The following is an 18369-nucleotide window of genomic DNA, read 5'->3' as shown; positions in this document are numbered from 1 at the left end:
TCGAAAAGCATTAATCCCGCAGCTTGCGTATTGCATTAATCTGACGCAAAAACCATCTGCTACATATTCATTTCTGTTGCTTACTTTTTTTTTCATTCCTCTCCCTCTCTCATTGCAGATGTACGACGCCCTCGGCCGTCGCAGGACATCATGCTGAGCAGCTTCATCAGTGGCCCAGCTTTACCGACGCTTTCCGTTCCCGCGTTCCGGAACCTCGTTTCTGCCTCGCCCCAACGACAAGATGAAGAAAGCACGCTCGGCATCACCGTACGAGGGCTTGCCACGAGATGTCACCACGGCGGTCGTGGGGAAATAAGTCGCCAAGACGATGTTACGAATCTATCCCCATGGTAGCTGATGATTAATTACTAGAAAGAACTGTATGTCTGCCCGTGCGCTGGTGGAAGCCCGACAGCCGAGCCCGACAGCGAGCGGCTAGGACGTCTGGCGTTGGCTGCCGGTTAAGCACGTTCCGGGCGTCTGCGGACAGCGGGATTTGCCAAGGCAACCCGAGGCGTGCTGTCAGTGCCGAGTGGAGCGGAAGTGTCGCCCCGCTGCATTAGGTGACGAAAAAGATAATCTCAACCAAAGCTAATAAGGCGAACAAACAAGCGAAGGAAAGAGCGAAAACAAACCACACAAAGAACAAACTTCTGTAAAAACTTCTTTCCCTACGATAGTATCTAGCGCTCCGGAACGGATAGTTGTAGCTTGTAGCCTAAGGGGACAAGGATCTAGTTTCACGCAAACACATCACCATTCCGTGCCCGTCAGCAACGCAGCTCCCGGCCGGCACGATATCGTATGCCTACGTGATACGGCATAGCCACGCTCGGTCCTTTCGCTCGGCACCCTGCCGAGAAGCGGTGGTCTGGTGTTAATATGCTGCTGATAGGAATAAAATCACGTCGCAGCTACAACGAACGCCGGCACGCAGCCTCACCGGAAAGAAGCCGAGTGGCAACGCGAGAGCAACAAGCGGGAACGTCCTCCTTTTTGCCAACATTTGCATCGAGCCGGGTGCTGGTCAATCCGCGTACGGGTCGCGGGAAAGCGACGTACAATTTCGGGAGTTGCCATCCGTAAACATCACCGCTTAGAACTTCGAAGCGAGTGCACGAACATTCGTGTCGCAACTTTTCCGGAAGTGAAAGAAACTAATCCCAACTTCCCACAACTCGCACGCACACGACTCGCAACACGCACCCCGGGAAATGAATCTTATGAATATGGACTCCGAGAACCGAGTGGTTCTCAACGTCGGCGGCATACGGCACGAGACGTACAAGGCGACGCTGAAGAAGATCCCGGCCACGCGGCTCTCGAGACTGACCGAAGCGCTCGGCAACTACGATCCCGTGCTGAACGAGTACTTCTTCGACCGCCACCCGGGGGTGTTCGCCCAGGTCCTCAACTACTATCGGTAAGTGGCGGCCTTCTTTAAAATGAGTTTATCATCGAAGAGGTTCTTTTTTTCATGCCGTCAAAGCAACCGGTACAGCCAATGGAAGACAATTTTATTTCACTCGCAATATTGCTCTTCGTGAAGCACTGGGCGCCTCCATTTACTTCCCGAGCGTGGAACGCGCACACAATGGTGTCTAACGAGACCTTTTTGATAGCACTCAGTTAATTTGACGAACGCCCATTCAGAAACGGTGCACCGTGCCATCTGTGCACTCGCGCACAGAAGTTTTCCCTCGGACCAAATCAACTCGGGTGTGGGGCAAGGAAATCTCTTTCACCGGAATAGAAGGAAGCAAATCCGTACTATACTGCGTTACCTTCTTACGCCGATCCTTTCCGGCTTTTCAGTAGCCGAAAGTTATGTTGCTCTTCCGGAAGCGGGAAGTGCCTTCTACGAATTTTCGCTCCCCAAACGGTGGACCGATATTCTGGGCAGAAGCAGAACAAAAAGCAGAATCGGTTTGCTTGGGTGAGGTCCCTTATCGGAAACTTCGAAACGAATTGAATGTACCGAATACTCATGTTTAAGATGTAACTTTGAGCAGCACACCGGAAGTATCGAAACATTCATTCATTTCGTTGGAAAACTTTACGCAACTTGCCCCCGCAAGTTTTCCGAGCTCAGTCCGGCTCTGGAGGATGATAGATACAGCGCGTTCGACTTCGGAGACCATCGTTCAATACCGAGGTTCCTCCGGCGCACCCGACGGAATACAAATGAGAGCAATGAATGGATGCCTATCGTACCGGATTCAATAACGCCAAGCCCCCGACAAGCTGCGGCCAATTTGGAAAATACTGCCCTTTCGCTGTCTGTGCTCGATTTCGGTCTTTGCTTTACTGTTGTTAGTCGGACCTGAAATTGGGCTTTTGAAGGGTAAACTTTTGACGCAATCCTCCTTGGGTCGATTGAGGAGGGTTGAAAGAAAACATTTCTTCGAAGGAAGATATTCTTTAGAAATTAATTCCTTGCGAATTAATGAACGTGCCATAACGAAGAAGGGAAGTTTTTAAAGTTCGTAAAATCAGTCATGAAAAGCCAACACGCTTAAGCGAAGAGAAAACGGTAAACATTTTCCAAGAACGAAAGAAGTGTCTAGAAAAAAGCCTCGGCATTCAACATCAGTATCTTTATTTAATTAGAATAATTACTTTCTGAATTAAGCAGCTTTTTAATCTCCATCAAACGGTCGTCCTTAAACTAAACGAAATTATGTCATACTGAGAAAATTGATAAAACTTTAAAAAATATTTATCCTTGCTGATTGCATGTTGTTTTGTAAATTTTTTATTAGCGGAAGGAAGAAAAGTTTAACAATGACAATAAGTTTCCTTGCCCAAGTAAAGTAAAATCTTAAGAGAGACGGAGATAAACAAAACTAAATATATTGGATACTGTTTACTTCCAAGACCACAGATTGTTCTGTGCTGTAGGAATCTTCCTGGAGATATAAATTAAACCAAAGTGAAGTTTATACACTACACCCTGCGAAACAATTCTTTGTCGTACTTTCCCAATCCATCAAACCGGTAAACCATGGCCAGCGAACTAGTTTGCGTCAGTGGGAAAGTTTCGCCGTAAGCCGCTAAGCCCGACCATTGCGGTAAACAGCATGCTGGCAGTCGGTCATGACAAATCACTCGTAATGAAGCCCTTCGGATGGAAGGCAGGAGTGAAAAGTTCTTTATTAAAATGCCGCCTTCCACGCTCGCGTCGCCACCCGGTGCTGCACTTTTCGAAGCAGAGTGGTCGGAAAAACTTCTCATTTGCGTGAGTCTCCCAGGCGCAAACGAAGGAAAAAGAGTCCGAGGGTGCGAAACAACTTCTCAGCCTGGTGCTGGCCCGTGTGCATCCGGTGGAAGTGTGGGAAACGAACCGGGTGTTGTACGCGTCGCCGGACTCGCCGCTCGCTGTCGATGGCGTGCAAAAATGGTTGAGTAATTAAAGAGACCCGGTGCGAGGAATGTCGATGGGAACTTTTAATTAAACCGTTTTTCCCGCCGATTGCATCTTGGACCGAGATCGCTTCGATCGGCCTCACCCGAAGCCGGCGAGCCTCCGTTTGTTCGGTGGGTTTACTTCTTCGATTCCTCTTTGAAAGCATAAACTGTTCAACCGTTTCTTTGCTCCAAGTTCTTTCCTGAAGGAGGAAAAGTTTCCTCGAGTCAAAAGCGTGGTTCGCTCCCGATCGATACTTTCCAGGATCGAACCCTCCCCTAAGGGGGGGGGGGGGGGGGGGGGGGGGGAAACTAGGCCCCGGAATGGTGTTCGGGATGATGGAATAAATTTTACACACGAACGTGATTTAATTCATCCAACAAACCGGCACGACATCGATGGCGGTCACGCAGCCCGCCAGCACCGTTCGTGGTTGCATTCCAGCTGAACGGCTGCGTGGAAGCTCGTGCAATGTCCCTAGCACACAGCATTCCGTGGCTTTCCACCGGTTTTTTTATTTTTATTTTCATTTCTTACTTTTTGTCAAACGAAACCATTCCGTGTTCATGCTTTAAAGCTCATTGCGCATTCTTCTCAGCCAGCCATCTTCGGCGCTCCCCGGTCGAGGTGCAACGAAAAGCCGCGCGCTTGAACAGAAGGCACAATTTGCGAGCACAGGAAACGGGTGATAAACTCTACTCAACCCTTACGCTTACGAGTTATGGACCCGTTTTGAAATGCACGCGACCCAAAGCTGACAAACGTTGAGACGCTTCCGGAGAGCATATTAAATTTGCATCTGAATGAAGTTTAAGCTCGTTTCCGACCGGTGCTTCGCGAACCGGGACACAATGCGCTCGTGGGATGGTGCACCAAATAGCCAAATCAGAAGCGAACTGCAGAAGATGTAAGAAAACAGCAAACTAGGTCAAATCAATAGGAAGCAACTAAAACTTATCTTTGTCAATTTTTCCTTATTCCTGGCATAGTTCTGCGAAGTTTATAAATAGTACCGGGAAGTATAATAATGAGGACAAATTATTACCCCGAAAAAAGGGTCAAAAATAACTAATAAAGGTACGTTAGGGAAACAGAAGTTTTGCGGCGGACGTGATGGGGATGGGATTCGATTTCATGTCGAAAAAATGTCTATAAACCCATCAGAAAGGCTAATAAAAATATGCATTTAGCTCGATGTTGGCAGATTTGGTTTTGTTCCTGGAAGGAAAATAATTCCGTGAATAAAGTAAATAAAGTGCGTCAAACATCGGACCGGTGATTTTTTCACTGAAGGCCTGTTTCGGGCGCTACGGCACGATATTCATTTCCGTTGCTGTATCTACAATCGTACTATGGGATTAGCTTTTCCTGTTCGCAAGCTTCCCAAGTTTACATCCGGCCTCAAATTTTTGCTCCCATAATTATGAGGCTTATTCGCATTTTATGACCTTCTGTGAATTTGGGAGGCTTAGGGAACCCTATCTGGCAAATGGAAAAAGTGGAAAAAGAAAAGAAAATGTTCATGCTGTAACACATAATAAATAACAAGAATGTTCGTTTATTTAATTTAAAAAGTGTTTCACTTTCTCACGTGTAATATCTTAGCTTCATTTCCTTCTTTCAAATTTCCAATTAAATTGTCATTTTAAATTTTCAAACCACCATAATCAAAACTCGTAGAAAACCACAACAGAAGAGCTTGCCTTACAGTAACAACAACTTTCAAGATAAGCACTAACACGAGCCTCGTTTACTATCATCATATTTGCCGCCATCATTACCATCATCAACGGTAAACGCCATCGGGCGCGAACATCGGCGTAAATGGGTGTTGAAATGTTACCAGCCACTCATTGTTGCCGCCTTTTGTTATGACAGTAATGATTATTTTCCTTACAGTCGTTTCCAGTTTTCTCTTTCCTTCGTAAGCTTCCGTGTTTTTGAGGAACGTTTCGAGCATATCATATATGCTTGATCTTTCCGTAACCAAAATCTACCGCCCAGAAAGAAAACAACCTCCACAACACCTCCGACCCGTCGGGCCGCCCATTTATGAAGCTTGTAAGGTTGGTTCGAAAGTAAAGTAAACACAATTCGGGCCCGTTCGTTCGCAAATGTAGCTATTTCTGTAGAAACTAGCACACATGTTGAATTTGCGCTGAAAAAACACAGTGCAATGGGGTGGGAAAAATGTCCGGAAAATTTACTCTCAGCTGGGTTAGAAAAGCGAACTGCTGAGCGGAGGTAAAGAAGTGCTGCAAAAACACGCTAGGAAAAATAAACCTTTACTCGTAACCTGTACGAGCGCCTAGGAACTCTCCGTATGCAGTGGAAAATGTGTCGTTCATTATAAATTAATTTTCCCATCGTTTATTTTTCCTTGCTCAGTCACGCTTTCATTTTTTTTTTCACTACCTTTTCTTGTTGTAACTATTTTACACCGACAGCACCGGAAAGCTACACTACCCGACCGATGTCTGCGGACCGCTGTTCGAGGAGGAACTATCGTTCTGGGGTCTCGACTCCAATCAGGTGGAGCCATGCTGCTGGATGACGTACACACAGGTGAGTGGTTGTCTAAATGAATGCCTAGTCATTTTTCGGTTTGGTTCTCTGGAATTGTAATATCATTTCTAAATAATCTATGTCGTTATTTGCTTCTGTAACGAATAAAAATCAGTTTTTTTTTGGGATACGGTTGATGGCAAAAGTAGAACAGTTTATACAAATGGCGATTTTAAATGATTGAGCTACCATACTTTCCTCGTAATATTTACCTTTACCTTTATTTATCTTTTGTTTTTAATATTTATTTATCAGATTTTTTCATATCTTTAGTTATTCTCCATTAATTTTTCTTATCTATATTTCTTTTCCTTGCTTTATTTTAAAGCTTTTAAATCCGAGTGTAATTCGCCCCACTCGACACACAGAGTAATGCACCCAAGCAGAGAAAAATCAAATCGAAGCAACCCATCGTAACCACAAGAACCAGCACATGGCGATGGTTTCGATGTTAAAAATATCCTGCTACACAGCATTTATTCTACCAATCGAATGGTGCAGGCTGTAAAAAATGTCCCAAAATTGAAAAAGCTAAAACCGTACCTAAGCTTGGAGAAAATAATACACCCTAGCGAACGCTATCGACCATTTTAACAAACGAATTTCCGAACCGACCATTAGGACCTGCTGCGACAACATCCGTCGAAGCGGACGGAAAAAGGGTGTGTGTGTGGGAGAAGATTTTTATCGCTAGGTTTGCCGGGCGAAGGATTTTTATTTATTTTTTGCTTAAGTCGAAACGGAAACACTCCCTCGCCCCGGGGATGGAGTTAACCAAGGGGCAGTCAGCTTCATTTTCGATTTGAGCACCATCGTCATTCGTGACTCGGCCTGGATTTCTTAAGCTTTAGCGTTTTTTTCTTGTTTTTTGTTCGTTTTTTACTGCGTATGAGCAGCAACACTCAACAATGTCACGGTGCTCGAGGACGTTGCAGGAAGTACTTTTACGACCCACGTACTCCGGGAAACCTAGTATATTTGCGAGAATCCCCGTGTTTGTGTGTGTGTGTGCGCGCTTTTTTTTGCGTGTAACTGTCGTTGGGCATTAAAATGTCCTTGCGTAGGAAATGGTTTCGCAACGTCATGGCGCTGTCATCAGTTGACTTTCGCCTTTTTCCTCGGGGCCGTGCGGGCTGGCCAAACATTTGTGACCCGCTCGAAAATTACTTCTCACGTGTCTCACGATAGCGCTGCCCTATCTTTTTTTCTTTGTTTTGCTCTCCACCCTCGCGCTAACGTTTTGTTAAGCAGGTTAAACGAGACCCGGGTACCGGGAAGTGAACCAAATGATACAAAAGGCGACGACTCGATCCTATTATTGGAGTGTATTCGCAGGCAAAGGATTGTCTTCGGTCGCAAAAACCTCGAAAGATAAGACCATCGCCGTCGTCGTCGTCGTTTGTGGGACGGGCTTCGGCTTTATGTGTGCCCCACAATGGGCGTTCGTCCATTGGTGACAGGATCTAATCTAATAATGACAGTCATTGTCTACCCAAGGCGAAGGGCTGTTCCGAGCATTCCAAGAAAATGCGAACCGGTTCAAGGCCACTCCTAGCCTGATGTCATAAAAGTTGTATTAAAAGCGATTCCGTTAACATTAAATAACGTAACCTTAAAGCGACAATGAAACAACGGTAGAAGTTTCCCAGGATTATTGCATGTTTATGCCTATTTTCTTGGCCGTACTCGGAAAAAATATCCTAGAATAATTCATTCAACGGAAAGCAAGGTTCCATTCAACATTGCTCTATTTTTCCCGAAGGGAAAATGAATACCCCAGAACAAAGGCATCCCCCGTGAAAGCCCATCGGAAGGTCGTTTGTAGCTAGCACCGTTCGAAAAACGTTTATCTCGAGCCTTGCGCTCGGGCGAGGTTTTTCCCGACGAGCAAAAACGCCACAGGAATCCTCACCGAGTCTATTCGCTTTTTCTTGTACGATTTGAATCCCACTGTGATGGCGCCTCGTTAATCTGTGCCTTTTCTTTTAGCCGGCTGACCCCCGGCCGGGAAGGATTTAACGGCACGACAAACAAATACATTTATCTCTACCAGCGCTACCTTCACCCCTTCGTCCGGGTGCGCCACCCCATGCCTTGTTGGATTTGTAATTTCTTTCGAAACTTGCACAGGCAGATGGGAAAGTGTGTTTCAAAAATGATTAATGAAAGGAACGATTGTGTTCGATTGTGTTTACTTTCGGCCTCGGTTCCATGGATGGCCTTCATGGAAGACGCAAGGAAGGACCAAGATGGGAGGCAGGAAAAACTCTGGCCCCATTGATAGTAGCCACAAATCCCGTCCGATAAAACGCCAATTCTTGAAATGCCAGACGACAGTCGGAATGGGAGGACGCCGTCGGTCATTGTTCCGATTGTTCGAGAACCGTTGATTAGTTTTTACTGGGGGAAAAGTTTTATCCACCCAACACAGGCAACGAAGAGAAGAGTAGAAGGAACAGATATTCAAATTTGAGCTCCGTTGAGATAAACGTTACATCCCGTGGTTAGGGTTTTTCCGAGCCTCAAGCACAACGATCCGTAGCTTTTCCCGGGCCTATGATTAATGGGCGAGTTTGTTGAAGCGCTTTCCATCGAATGTCCTCAATCGTGCCGGTGATCGGTTACGTAAAAGGTCACAAATCGTTTGCAACACGACCGACCGGTGGAGGTTGTATTGATTTGCGTTGGAATTGAAAGCCAACCCGATTGTATCGAATTCCTTCCGTATCGTGGTAGTTAAGGAAAAGGGACTGATATTATTTCAACCATGCCTCAGGACTGACCTAGACGGTCATTAATTTCTATCATTTATTTGACCCTCCCCCATGCACACACATATACTGCTTTTGGTCTTTTTCGAATGGCCTTTTTGTTCCCCAACTCGTTGCCGGTGAAAAATCTATCCAATTAAAATACCATTTCCCAAAAGGACAACCGGTGTATGTGTTTGCGTTGAAGGTCCTTCGCCAATCTGAAACATAATTCGCTTCTCTTTTTTAATTCTTTCGCTTTTGCGCTCAACTTTATCTTTTCTTCCGCAGCACCGAAACACACAAGAAACGTTGGCTGTTTTAGATAGATTAGATTTAGATACGGAAAAGCCGACCGACGAGGAGGTCGCGAAAAAGTTCGGTTTCGAAGACGCTTACAATAAGGGCAAGGTGAGCTGGTGGCAGCACCTGAAGCCACAGATTTGGTCACTGTTCGACGAGCCATACAGTTCCAACGCTGCCAAGGTAAATATGCTGAGAAAATAATCTTTAATATATGCATTTTGTTTTCAGCTAGTTGGTGGATGGTTTAGTTTTGTCTTCTGTGGTCCTATCCTACGAACCTTTTATCCAATTACTCCAAGTTAACTCATCTTTAAATGACACACGAAGGCAAACAAAAACAGTAAAATTAACATCATCATCCATTATCGAACTATATTACGCTCGTCGAGGCGGGAAGCAAACAAACAAAAAAACTTTTCCTACTCATTAATAATCCAATCTCAGCCGCCTTCGACACGTCAATAAACTAATTCAACTTCATTAAACATCTCACTCCCGAGTGGAGGAAGCGCAAAAGAGCTTTAGCTAAAACCGGCCGCAGCGAAAAAGGCATAAAAATCCAAACACCCGAAAAAAAAGAGAGAAATAACAACTCACTGAATCTGTAATTTATAACTTTCCTACGAATGGTGGGACGGGAGAGTGGGGTGGAAAAATGGCGTTCTCACCCTCCCACCCGATGCAGCGTTTTCCCACGAATGACCATGGGAAAAGTTTCTTGCCCGCTGCCTTTACCGTAGGCTCGGTTCACCGGCTGGGCAAACACAGTTAAAAAAGGCGGCTGCGGTTCCATTCGCTCCGGACGGGCCCTTGGCTCTGGGAATGGGATGAGAAGTTATTTGCTATTCATTTTGCTTGTTTTGCATTTGGTTTTTGTTTTCCCGGAAAACGGTTCCTTCGAGAGGAGGTACCGGGGAAGAGCGACAAAAAATAATGTTGCTACTAAAAGTTCACCAACCATCAGGCGCTTTCCGTGGGTAGAACAGTATTGTTAAAAAGGAACAACACACATAAAAGAACTTTCGTCAGCCGTCCCAAAAGCCGCCGAGAGGTCCTCGGTAAACAAATCTGTCAATCAAGCGACCGATTGGATCTGCTGGTGCCGGCGGAGGTCATCACCAATCGTTGATGCACGCCATCCGAAGTGGTTAGTTCGTTGGCGCTAGAAAACCCCATATGAGAACGTGCCAACGGGAGCATGTTTCGATTACGTCGACGAGCGGGTCGACCATCCCGTTGTCCATATGTGTGTGTGTGTGTGTGTGTGTGAAGGGCTTCCAGCACCGTCAGGTTATATCAGGATGTGATTTATTGGTTCGTGGCCGAGCGTGGCTTCATCAAATGCTCACCATTCAAAAGGATGTTCCGAGCCCTGCGGCATCGGCACACACACACACGGGGATAATAACGACCAGCTAGCCGCTGGTCAGCGATGGAAAGGCGTAAAAAAGGGCGATATTCAGAATGGATTATAAATGGCGCACAAACCGTCTTCTTGCCTAACAACCCAAGACGAGTCGTTCCTTTCAAACGGGAAGCGAGTTACAAGGATCGTTAAATGAAAGTGTTTTATGGCCGAATGCAAATAAAGGAGCCGCTACCGAGCGCTCTTGGGCCTTCTGCAACCGAACCGGCGGGCACAAGTCACCGGCCCACGTGGCGATGAGGAAGTGCAGATTGATTACGGTTCGGTTGTCAAATGGAAGTAACGGGTGATGATTATGATGATTGGGTCCGCTTTCTTATCTCGCTTTCTGCACCGCTCGTGAAACTTGAGATCGTTTAATTTTGTTAAAACCCATGAAACTTTAAATTTATGCCGCTCACTACAGATGAGCCTGTGGATGAGCTTTTCGAGAGAGAGTTACCCAAAGCGGGAAGTTGTAAAATTAAAGAATTTCTTTATTCGTACACTCATGACACATTTCTCGCTTCCCCTTTTTTCAGATAATCGGTATCATATCAGTGTTTTTCATCTGCGTGTCGATCATATCATTCTGCCTGAAAACCCACCCGGATATGCGTGTGCCGTACATCCGGAACATCACGGTCAAGACGGCCAACCAGAACACGTCCTGGGTGCTGGACAAGACGCAAACGAACGCTCACGTGGCGTTCTTCTACATCGAGTGTGTCTGCAACGCGTGGTTTACGTTCGAAATAATGGTAATTTGGAGGGTTTCCCCCTAGAAAACATTTTCCAACGACTCTTCTTGAACGGGATTATACTAAAGTTTCTGTGGAAGAGTTGTTTACGGAAACACCCACAACAGTATGCATGTTCTGAATGCCTTTTTATCGTTCATCCTACCCACAGGTACGCTTTATATCATCGCCAAGTAAACTAAGGTTTATCACGTCATCTGTAAATATCATCGACTACATCGCGACGCTGAGTTTCTTCATCGATCTGATACTGCAGCGGTTCGCGTCGCACCTCGAGAACGCCGACATCCTCGAGTTCTTCTCCATCATCCGCATCATGCGGCTGTTCAAGCTGACGCGCCACTCGTCCGGCCTGAAGATCCTGATACAGACGTTTCGCGCCTCGGCCAAGGAGCTGACGCTGCTGGTGTTTTTCCTCGTGCTCGGCATCGTGATATTCGCCAGCCTGGTGTACTACGCCGAGCGCATCCAGATCAACCCGCACAACGACTTCAACAGCATCCCGCTGGGGCTGTGGTGGGCGCTGGTCACGATGACCACCGTCGGGTATGGCGATATGACGCCCAAGACCTACATCGGGATGTTCGTCGGTGCGCTGTGCGCGCTGGCCGGTGTGCTGACGATCGCCCTGCCCGTGCCCGTCATCGTGAGCAACTTCACGATGTACTACTCGCACACGCAGGCCCGCGCGAAGCTGCCCAAGCGGAGGCGACGCGTCTGCCCGGTGGAACTGTCGAGGCCACCGCGGCTGCCAGGTAATTGTAATACAAGTACGTACCACGCCAATCGCACCGACGCCTTCAGAACCGAATTTATATGCACTCCGCCTTTCTATTCTGCCTTCTCTAAGTCCCACTTCCTTCCATATTCGCCTCAATAGCTGCTTCCTTCCTGATTAAAACCGACATGTCTGACATCTGGTCACTTCTCTCTCTCTCTCCCTCCTTTTCAGGCCAAGCGGGTCCAGGTGGTATCTGCAATACCGGATCCGGTAAGCTTCCATCTTCCAACGCGCCGAGCACGGGAAGCATGGACCAGGCGATTAGACGCATGAACGCCAACCGAACCATAACGAAGGACGTCATCCTGCCGAAGATGGGTAAGCGCCGTATGCTGCCTTTCAGCAATTTCACTCAGTGTGATGTTCCGTGTTTGCTGTCCACCCTCCTCGGCCTTCTCTAAATCCGTAGCTTTTGGTAACTGATCGATGGCTTGCCCCCTCAGTAGATCCCAGTTGTTGCTATCCATACTCCCAGTAAACTTCCGGTCCTCGTAATACTTCCGTGTGAACCCCGAACGCCCAGAACTGGGTACAAAATGTGAACGCTTTTCCATCAGCTCCGTCCAGTGGATTCTATCGCTATTACGCCCTTCTTCCTCCACCTTTCACTGTCCTTTTTGTTTCTCTCTTCTTACAATCGTTTCTCTTCTCCTTCCCGCAGCATGATGTGATTGCCGATTTATCCTTGTCGCTTACTATCTCCAAGCCTAGCAGTGTGTATATGATATTGAACTTATATTACGACTGGAAAGTGATGGAATTAAGAAAAACCACATCCTGTGAACACTTTGTCATAAATTTAACAGATTAAGAACTAATCCATTCCAGTTTACTCACTTTGTTTCAACTCTTCAAATCGAATCTCTTCTGTTTTCCCATATTTGATATCCTTTATTCTTTCGTAAATCGTTGCTGTGCTTACAAATACAAACATCAATGTTTCTTTCTGTGTGATCTAATATAACTATCGGTGTGGCTATCTGTACATAAACAACAATCAATCTCCGTTCGATGTGCTACGTGTGTGTGTATCTGCTGCCTAAATTCTCGTGTTGCTATTATCACATAACCGAAACCACACATCCGTTGGGGGAGAAGAAAAAATAAGCCACGCAGTAACTGCTAACTTGACAACCGAACGTGCCCAAATGTTGGCCACTCTATGAAATGTTTCAAATAAAGTCCACAAAAAACACATCATAGCACACTGCGGTCCCAATCAACGTTAAAATACCATATCGCAAACAGAAATCCATTCGAATCGAAGCAGTCGAGCGTCGAGTTTTGTCGTCGTGTGCTGCAAAACTGTTTATGTTTTGCATCGGAAACTTCGTCGAGCCGTCGAAAAGCGAAACGGTGTCGAGGGCGAAAGGAAAAGCGCTCACTTGTGATCAACGTGAAAGCCGCAAAAATTACCGGAAATTGGATTCTACCCGACAGCTCGGAACTGAAATCGATCATCGAACACATTCGAAGTCGTCTATCGTCCACACGCGAACGAAACTTCAGCGGAGGAGAAGAAAAGCCGGCAGGAAAGGAAAAACGCTGCTGAGCTGAAACTTTCGGAAAATTGGTACCGGCTGTCGGAAACGAGATTAAAAAACAAAAAAAAAACCCCATACGCTTCTATCCATCGATCGAACTGTGCGTTCCAGTAAACGGTAGGAGGGAAAGTAAAAAAGAAAGCTGAAGACCGCTGAAGAAGAAAATGCAATGCGTAAGTTGAAGGTAACGATTTCGAAAAGGCGTTCTTAAGCGTGTGCCCCGCTGCTTGCTGCGATAGAGTAGTGCTTAGACGTGCGACGTTGTAGTAGAGCTTCTGCTTTTTATTGGAGTGGTATGTTGCTTTTCACTGTTTTAGTCACAACTGTAATGATCCCCGTAGAAAACCTTCCTCTCCCTCTTCCCCCCCCCCCCCCCCCCCCCGCCATTTTGCACATTTCATAGTGCAGTGCGACGAAGGGCTCGTGGTGTGTGTGATTGTATGTCCGAGGCGCGAAAGCAACAATGTAATCCCCCGTGACTCTCACGAAGCGTCATCAGTCAGCTTTTTATCCTTGACTCCATCACCAAACGAGTGGCGGAGGTAGGGATCCCTTTCTTCCGGTTAGCAATCGTTTCCGATCAAACCAATCGCCTATCAATCAACCGGAAAACTTCTTCAAAACGTCTGCTTTTTTTCGCTTGTTTTTTTGTTTTCGCACAAATCGATTCAGCAGAGCGTCAAATTTCTCAACCACAGCCGCAACACAGCGTTCGCTCCTCATCATTGTATCTGTTGCATTTCGAACCCGAGGGTCGATCCGAGCGAACATTCCAGTTGGAGTTGTTAACGAAGGGGAGGGAGGGGGACACCTCCTAGCGACGGAGGGCCACTACGGTTGAATTAGCATAATTTATGCAGACTGTTTGTTTTCGATTTGCATCAAAGTCCTTCTGGCGAGATGGGGATCAATGTGTTCGTGTTGGAAGCAGGTTGACGAATCGGAGAAGATGTAAGGGGATGCAAGCGGAGTGTGGAGGACATGGCCACCGGCGTCCAACTGAGACATTAGACCGGGGGGGGTGGAAATTGGATATGGGTTCGACATTCCAGCAGGCAAGGGAGAAAGTGGGAAGGCAAACATCAGCCATTGAGAGTAGACCGGATCGCATGGGGAAGATTAAGTGGAAGTGTTGTTGTTCTAGGGAAGGATGGAACCGCTGGACCACTTGAAACTGTGACAGGGTAAGAAACCATGAGTCATGCGATTGGACGTTTTCGGAGGGGAGTGACATTTTTTGGAGACCAACACAACTCGCTATCGGACTCGTTTTTTGACTATGACTTTTAAGGCTTCGGGGACGGGAAAATAACATCGCCCGGTCGGCAAAGGGCAAGGCCAAGGGCGCGGAAAGGACACACGCCATGACATTGACATTCCCGAGAGGGTTTGAATGACAAATATTATGCGATTGAGTTCGTGTTCGATCGCTTGCCGTTCGAGCGTTGGCTTTCGAATCCACGCCACACGGAGCTTAACTCCTCCCGCTTTGCATTTTATGACGGGCACTTTGGAAAACGGTTACGATAATGGTGAGGTTTTCCAATAATCGTCCTCTAGTTGTACGCTGTACGGAGCTATTCCGTACGGGGAAGGATTAATGAGTCGATGAAGGAAATCTCCTGGTTCCAACTAACTTCCGAAGTGAGTGTGAAAATGAGATAGGACACACTTTATGCTCCTATTAAAAACACTCTCTTGTTCTAATTAAGTGATGGCCAACTTCCAAAGGGAAAATTTGTATGATATCCAAGCTCTTGCATCGGTTGGAAGTGAAAGAGGGTACTCTGTTTCGGTTTTTCTTTTCTATTTCTCGTTCAGTATTACCCAATTCTGTGTGACCAATGAACCCTACAAGGGTATCGCAAGGTCCATATCGTTTTGTATGTTGAAAAACGATGTGAACCACTCGCCGTGTCGTCGTCGTCGTCGTCGTCGTCGTCGAGCGCACTCCTCTTGTGGCAGTCCATAAAACCCGAAACATTATGAAATCTCGCTATGCAACCCAGGGGAACCGATTCGGATGAAATGCGATGGGAAAGATTTCCCACCGGTCAACCTCCGAAGCTGAGCATGCTGCTGAAAAAGTATCACCAGGAACCATCTCGACCCGGATCGGAACGGTTCGGAGGGAAAAAAAATCATTAAACACTTGTAAGACACTTTTTGTCTCTTCATAAAAGTGTCTCATTCACCCTCGACGAGCACATCAATTTCGGGGTGACCAAATCGTCCCCTGGCCAATGGCTGATAGCCGCCAAGAAAACTGGGTCTCACTCGGTTTGGGGTGTCTTTTGTCTAAAAAAGGAAAAGAAGGAACGTTGCCATTACTGGCGATGATGGCCAAAAGAAAATGATTAAAACCATAAAATATAAATGGACTAAGGAAAAATAATGCTAGCCTTCCACAACGTGGCGCTTCCGCTGGGCTTATTTTGTTGTCCCCTTTCTGGTCACTGTGTGGCAGTTAATAGCGCACCCAGCCACCCTTCAAAACCGTGGTATCTTGTGAAACACACACCCAGCAACGAAAAAATATTGCCCTCTCCCCGACTGGACACAACCGAAGGCTAATATTTTACACCCAACGTATGGCAATAGGACGGAACGGACAGAAGGATATTTCCCGGTGGTTTCCCGATTGCGGAAATGTTATCATTAAAGTACAACCACATGTATCCTTCTTTTTTGATGGCTCGCTATCCGGGAATGGGCCAAACTGTCCCCTGGAACAGGGATCGACACACGTTCTCCTTAAAGGGCCAGATGATTGAAGAGATTAAAGAGGAGAGAAAGTTGTATTAAGAGTGGTAAAAGCTACAATATTTCAATTTTTTTCGTTAAATTTTTTTAATATTGCCATATTTATTTTCGTTAAATTTCTATCAACATAGAAATGTTAGTTTATTTTACTATATTTTTTTTAAATTGTACTTGAAACTAATCCTGTAAAACAATTATTTAAAAATATCTTATTTTTATTGGCATACTCTCTGAGTACTTCTAACATTACTCAGCTTCGAATAGTTTTCAATATTTTGAGCCTTTTATTTTATTTTGTGATGGATATGAAAACTGTATTCCTTGAATGAAGCTATTTTACATGCAACGTAAACGAGTTAATGCAGTCGGATTTTGGACAAGACTCTCGGCGCTAGGATATGTTATAACGATCAATAATTCTAATATGATAGAACAAATCTAACAAAAGGTATACAAGAAAGTCACTTGGTATTGAACAATTTTAATCTTCAGTTGGCCGGCCAGACTTTGCCGACCACCGCCCTAAAGTGTGGAAATGACGCCACAAAAAATGTTTCCACGTTTCAACATTTATGCGAAGGTATTAAGTTGTGCGGTCGGTCACAATTTGTCTTCATTCATTAGAAATGGGATACATCTTTGAAGGCTCGGATTATTAAAAAAAGAGTAAATGAGAAAATCTAGTTAGGCACTCTCTATCTACCTTGAAAGGCCATTCCTCCTGCTATTATTTTGGATAGTCATTTTAATTCAAAAAAATAATGGATATAAACCGGAACAGTTTCAACAGGACCCTCCAAGCGTAGCTATACGACACTCAATTATCTAATCACCCACGATAGTACGTGGACTACGTAACAACGCCACAGAAACACATTCAACCCATCTCTTGGCAATCAATCAACGTAATAAACTTTCGAGTGTCCGTACCTCAAAACCCGAACTGCTCGAGGGCTCTAAATCAGTGCAAATTCAAGCCCGTCAACCGCAAAACCCACGCGCACTGCACTGCTGACGCTACAATGCTTCTCCACTAGACTTTCCGGCTTTTCCAACGCTTTTCCGTAAAACCAGTTTTCCACCAAAGCCCCCCTTTTGCCAGGCAGTTTGCGTAACTGCGATTATTACAATTACCCTTTTCACGATCGATCATCGGTGTTCGGACAGCTTCGAGCGCATTAGTAATCGGGTTCTTTTCTTCCATTTTTCTCCTTTTCTCGGCTTCTTTCTCTCTTCGGGTTTCCTCTACTTTCAGAAACGAAAGAACCGGTGGGCAACGTTTAAGCCGAGCGTTAAAGATATGGAGCACGACCAGGCGTTTTGAGAGCTTCAGCAGCATGTCATCAACTACCGATACGGAAAATGGTCGGCAATGGCAGAACAACCACACAACCGTGAACCACATTCCCAGATGGACGGATTTGCGCGCGGAGGCCACAGTCGGAGAACAGCTTTGCATCCCGTGACTAGCGTCAAGTTTTTCCATCTATAGTTGTTACATTTGGTTTACATTGTCAAGAAATAACGATCAAACTGTCTCTTTCTCGATGCCGATGCTTTTCTGCGCTTTTCTTTATGTGCCCTGCGGTGGATTAAAGAGATCACCATCTCTTTGGCCTACGACGAAGCCGGGATATGCGTCTGGGAAAGAACCAAAAAAGAAAAATACGTAGAAAAACTCCTGCACCATTCCTTCAGAGCCTCCAGCCGGCCTTTGATCTGTTTTTATCGCCCAACCGGGGCGGTGTCGTGGGCCAAGCCTTAGCTTTCCCTTCGAGCGCCGGCGTTCCGGCAAAACTTTCCTTCACCGAAACCAGCGAAACTTCCCAAAACAAAACCCCGGCTGAGCAAGGGAAGGAAAAACTTGGGCCCACCGAACAAGGCGTGGTACACGCATCGTTCTCCCTTACGAGCGCCGCAAGGCACCGGGAGAGCAACTTTGTTTTATAAAGTCTTGACCGGATTGTTTGGCAGCATGGCAGAAGGCAGAAGAGAAGCACGCCAAAGAAAAGCGCAATCCTAGAGAACGCAAAACCATTTTTCAGTCGGTGAAAAGATGATGGATCGATCGAGGTTGGGATGTTTCGT

General features: G+C 46.0%; 1 protein-coding gene across 2 annotated transcripts; it reads left to right on the top strand.

Annotated features, from left to right (window-relative positions):
- Positions 1–1214: 1214 nt before the first annotated feature.
- Positions 1215–17839, top strand: LOC131262640 (potassium voltage-gated channel protein Shaw-like). Of its 2 annotated transcripts, none has more exons than XM_058264692.1 (7): positions 1215–1423; positions 5854–5971; positions 9013–9207; positions 10975–11193; positions 11345–11948; positions 12146–12292; positions 17537–17839. In XM_058264692.1, exons 1-7 carry the CDS (start codon positions 1215–1217, stop codon positions 17563–17565), a joined length of 1521 nt encoding a protein of 506 aa, XP_058120675.1. In that variant the 3' UTR covers positions 17566–17839. The 2 variants fall into 2 exon arrangements, with proteins under 2 accessions (XP_058120675.1, XP_058120674.1); XM_058264691.1 differs by having other exon boundaries at positions 11345–11963.
- Positions 17840–18369: the final 530 nt, after the last annotated feature.

The sequence above is a fragment of the Anopheles coustani genome, chromosome 2 (genome assembly GCF_943734705.1).
Source record: "Anopheles coustani chromosome 2, idAnoCousDA_361_x.2, whole genome shotgun sequence".
Taxonomy (NCBI): Eukaryota; Metazoa; Arthropoda; class Insecta; order Diptera; family Culicidae; genus Anopheles; species Anopheles coustani.
The sequence above is the reverse complement of the archived record's forward strand: the minus strand, read 5'-3'. Positions and strand labels throughout refer to the sequence as shown.

Coding starts and splice junctions, on each gene's coding strand:
- LOC131262640 (XM_058264691.1), top strand. CDS start 1,215: ATGAATCTTATGAATATGGACTCCGAGAACCGAGTGGTTCTCAACGTC. Junction 1,424..5,853: donor CAGGTCCTCAACTACTATCG/GTAAGTGGCGGC, acceptor TTACACCGACAG/CACCGGAAAGCTACACTACC. Junction 9,208..10,974: donor ACAGTTCCAACGCTGCCAAG/GTAAATATGCTG, acceptor CCCTTTTTTCAG/ATAATCGGTATCATATCAGT.